We start from the raw sequence: 2,223 nt of genomic DNA, 5'->3' as shown, positions 1-2,223 counted from the left end.
TGTTCCTCTCAGAGACGGCCATCCGTCTGCACTGACCCGCGGGCCACAGATCTCCGCTAACAGGCTGTCTGATGCAGCGGCGCGAGGCTGGGCTTTATAGAGACATCGGTCATGCGCGGAGCGACACGAGCTCCTCACATCATTCACACACACCACAGCTTTTTCAGCTGATCTGATGGAATCAAACGCATCGGCAGAGACGTCGGTAATCTCACACGTGTCTCCTGGAGAGTTTCTGAGATCTCAACAGTGTCTCTGTGCTCACCATCTCAAAGCCTACATGAGGTGGACTCAGCACTTGTAACTGTAACTTTGTGTAAAGTTCATAAATGTTAATAATGATTATACAATTTAAATGAAATAAAATTATAACAAAATTTAAATATAGTATAAAACCTAATGAAAAGTAATAGTATGAAAAGAATAAAAATGCAAAGTATTTATAAATAATAATAAGAGTACAAATGTTTAAAATGTACTGTAAAACAGTATTTAAAAGGTTATAATATAAAAAGTATAAAAAATGTGGAAAATATAATAAAATATAAGATATAATATTAATCTTATATTAAAAATATAAGAACAAAAAGTTTAAAACACACTATAAAACATTATAAAAGTTAAAGTAAAAACATTTAAAATATATAAAAGTTATCTTAAAAATAGTAAAAATATTAAAAAGTATAGTTGAAAATATATATTTTCACCTTTTTATACTTCTACAGTAAAACAAAAAAATACACACATTTTACAATATAAGTATAAATATTTTACAATTTACTATTTAACATTAATACATAAAGTATTAAAAAGTGTTTAAATAATTAAAAAGTATAAAATATACATCTTTCTGACTGTCTATATATATTACATGTTATTACATTGATAATATAGTATAAAACATTTTTAAAAGTTATAAAATAATAAAAGTTGTCTTCACATTTTATATACTCCTATAATATTTATAATAATAAATATTATAAAAATGATAAATGTTATAGTATAAAAACATAAAAATGCGTATGAAAAGTTCTAAATATACTAAGAAACATTACAAAAAATATAAAATTACAAAAATGAAAAAGTTTTGTTTTATAGCTCTACAATCTAACTAGGGAATCAATGCTGTACTGTTTAATGTTTAGACGTTTCTACTGAAAAACGACAAGAACAAGAGGAACATCATTTATTTGGAGTGCATTAAATGTCACACAGAGGCGTGTCTTCCGGCCTGAGGGCGGAGCCTCTGAACGTGATTGACAGCTCTCTGTCCAGGCAGGCGAGATTATAGCGATCAATCACATAAAGCTGTGAGGTAAAAACTACAGGAACATAAATTCAATTGAGCGAGAGAGACACAGAAAGAGCTGAAGAAATATCGAAGGCCATTACGGCGTCAGAGAGCAGAGAACGCAGAGGATTCAGATGCGGCCGGCGCCATAAATTCATATCAAATGACTGTTGAAGGGCTGCGTGGGACGGCGAACCCGTGAAAACACGGCTGCGGTCAAGGGCAGCTCTTACTGCCAAACACACGCGAGAGGCATTAGCATAAAACACACATCAATCTCCTCAACAGACGCTTCAGCTTCAGCTCCAGCTCCATCCATCCATCTGTAGAGGAGCTGCATGCCGTCCTTCACACACACACACACACACACACACACACACACACACAAGCACACGCACGCACGCACATTGTGTGTGTGTGCGTGTGCGTGCGTGTTTGTGTGTGTGTGTGTGTGTGTTGTGTGTGTGTGTGTGTGTGTGTTTGTGTGTGTGTGTGCGTGCGTGTTTGTGTGTGTGTGCGTGTGAGTGTGCGTGTGAGTGAGTGTGCGTGTGAGTGTGTGTGTATGTGAGTGTGAGTGTGTGTGTGCATGTGTGTGTGTGTGCGTGCGTGTTTGTGTGTGTGTGTGTGTGTGTGTGTTTGTGTGACTCACGTTTGATGGTCAGCTCTCCGTAGTTGGACACTCCCACGCCTATGTTCGAGTGGACGATGCATCGGTAACGGCCGGAGTCCTGTTTGGTCGTGTTCACCACATCAAACATGCCGATAAATCGCTGGTTATTCCACGGTTTGGTCGCTTTCATGGGAGCTTCCCGACCGCCGATTCCCTTCAGAGAGAGAGAGAGAACAGAGAATCAGTTAGGATCCACACACACACACACACACTCACACTCACACACACACATACACACACACACACACACACACACACACAC

General features: G+C 38.0%; 1 protein-coding gene across 1 annotated transcript in view; it reads right to left on the bottom strand.

Moving 5' to 3' along the window:
- The window catches only part of LOC107681920 (receptor-type tyrosine-protein phosphatase mu), a 250,840-nt gene that overhangs the window by 141,536 nt on the left and 107,081 nt on the right, over window positions 1-2,223 (bottom strand). Inside the window, exon 6 of the mRNA XM_016478293.1 lies at window positions 1,941-2,115. Within this exon, the coding sequence (XP_016333779.1) occupies window positions 1,941-2,115 (175 nt within the window). The remainder of the gene's footprint in view (window positions 1-1,940; window positions 2,116-2,223) is intronic.

Source organism: Sinocyclocheilus anshuiensis, unplaced genomic scaffold (assembly GCF_001515605.1).
Source record: "Sinocyclocheilus anshuiensis isolate Anshui unplaced genomic scaffold, SAMN03320099.WGS_v1.1 scaffold2198, whole genome shotgun sequence".
Taxonomy (NCBI): domain Eukaryota; kingdom Metazoa; phylum Chordata; class Actinopteri; order Cypriniformes; family Cyprinidae; genus Sinocyclocheilus; species Sinocyclocheilus anshuiensis.
The sequence above is the reverse complement of the archived record's forward strand: the minus strand, read 5'-3'. Positions and strand labels throughout refer to the sequence as shown.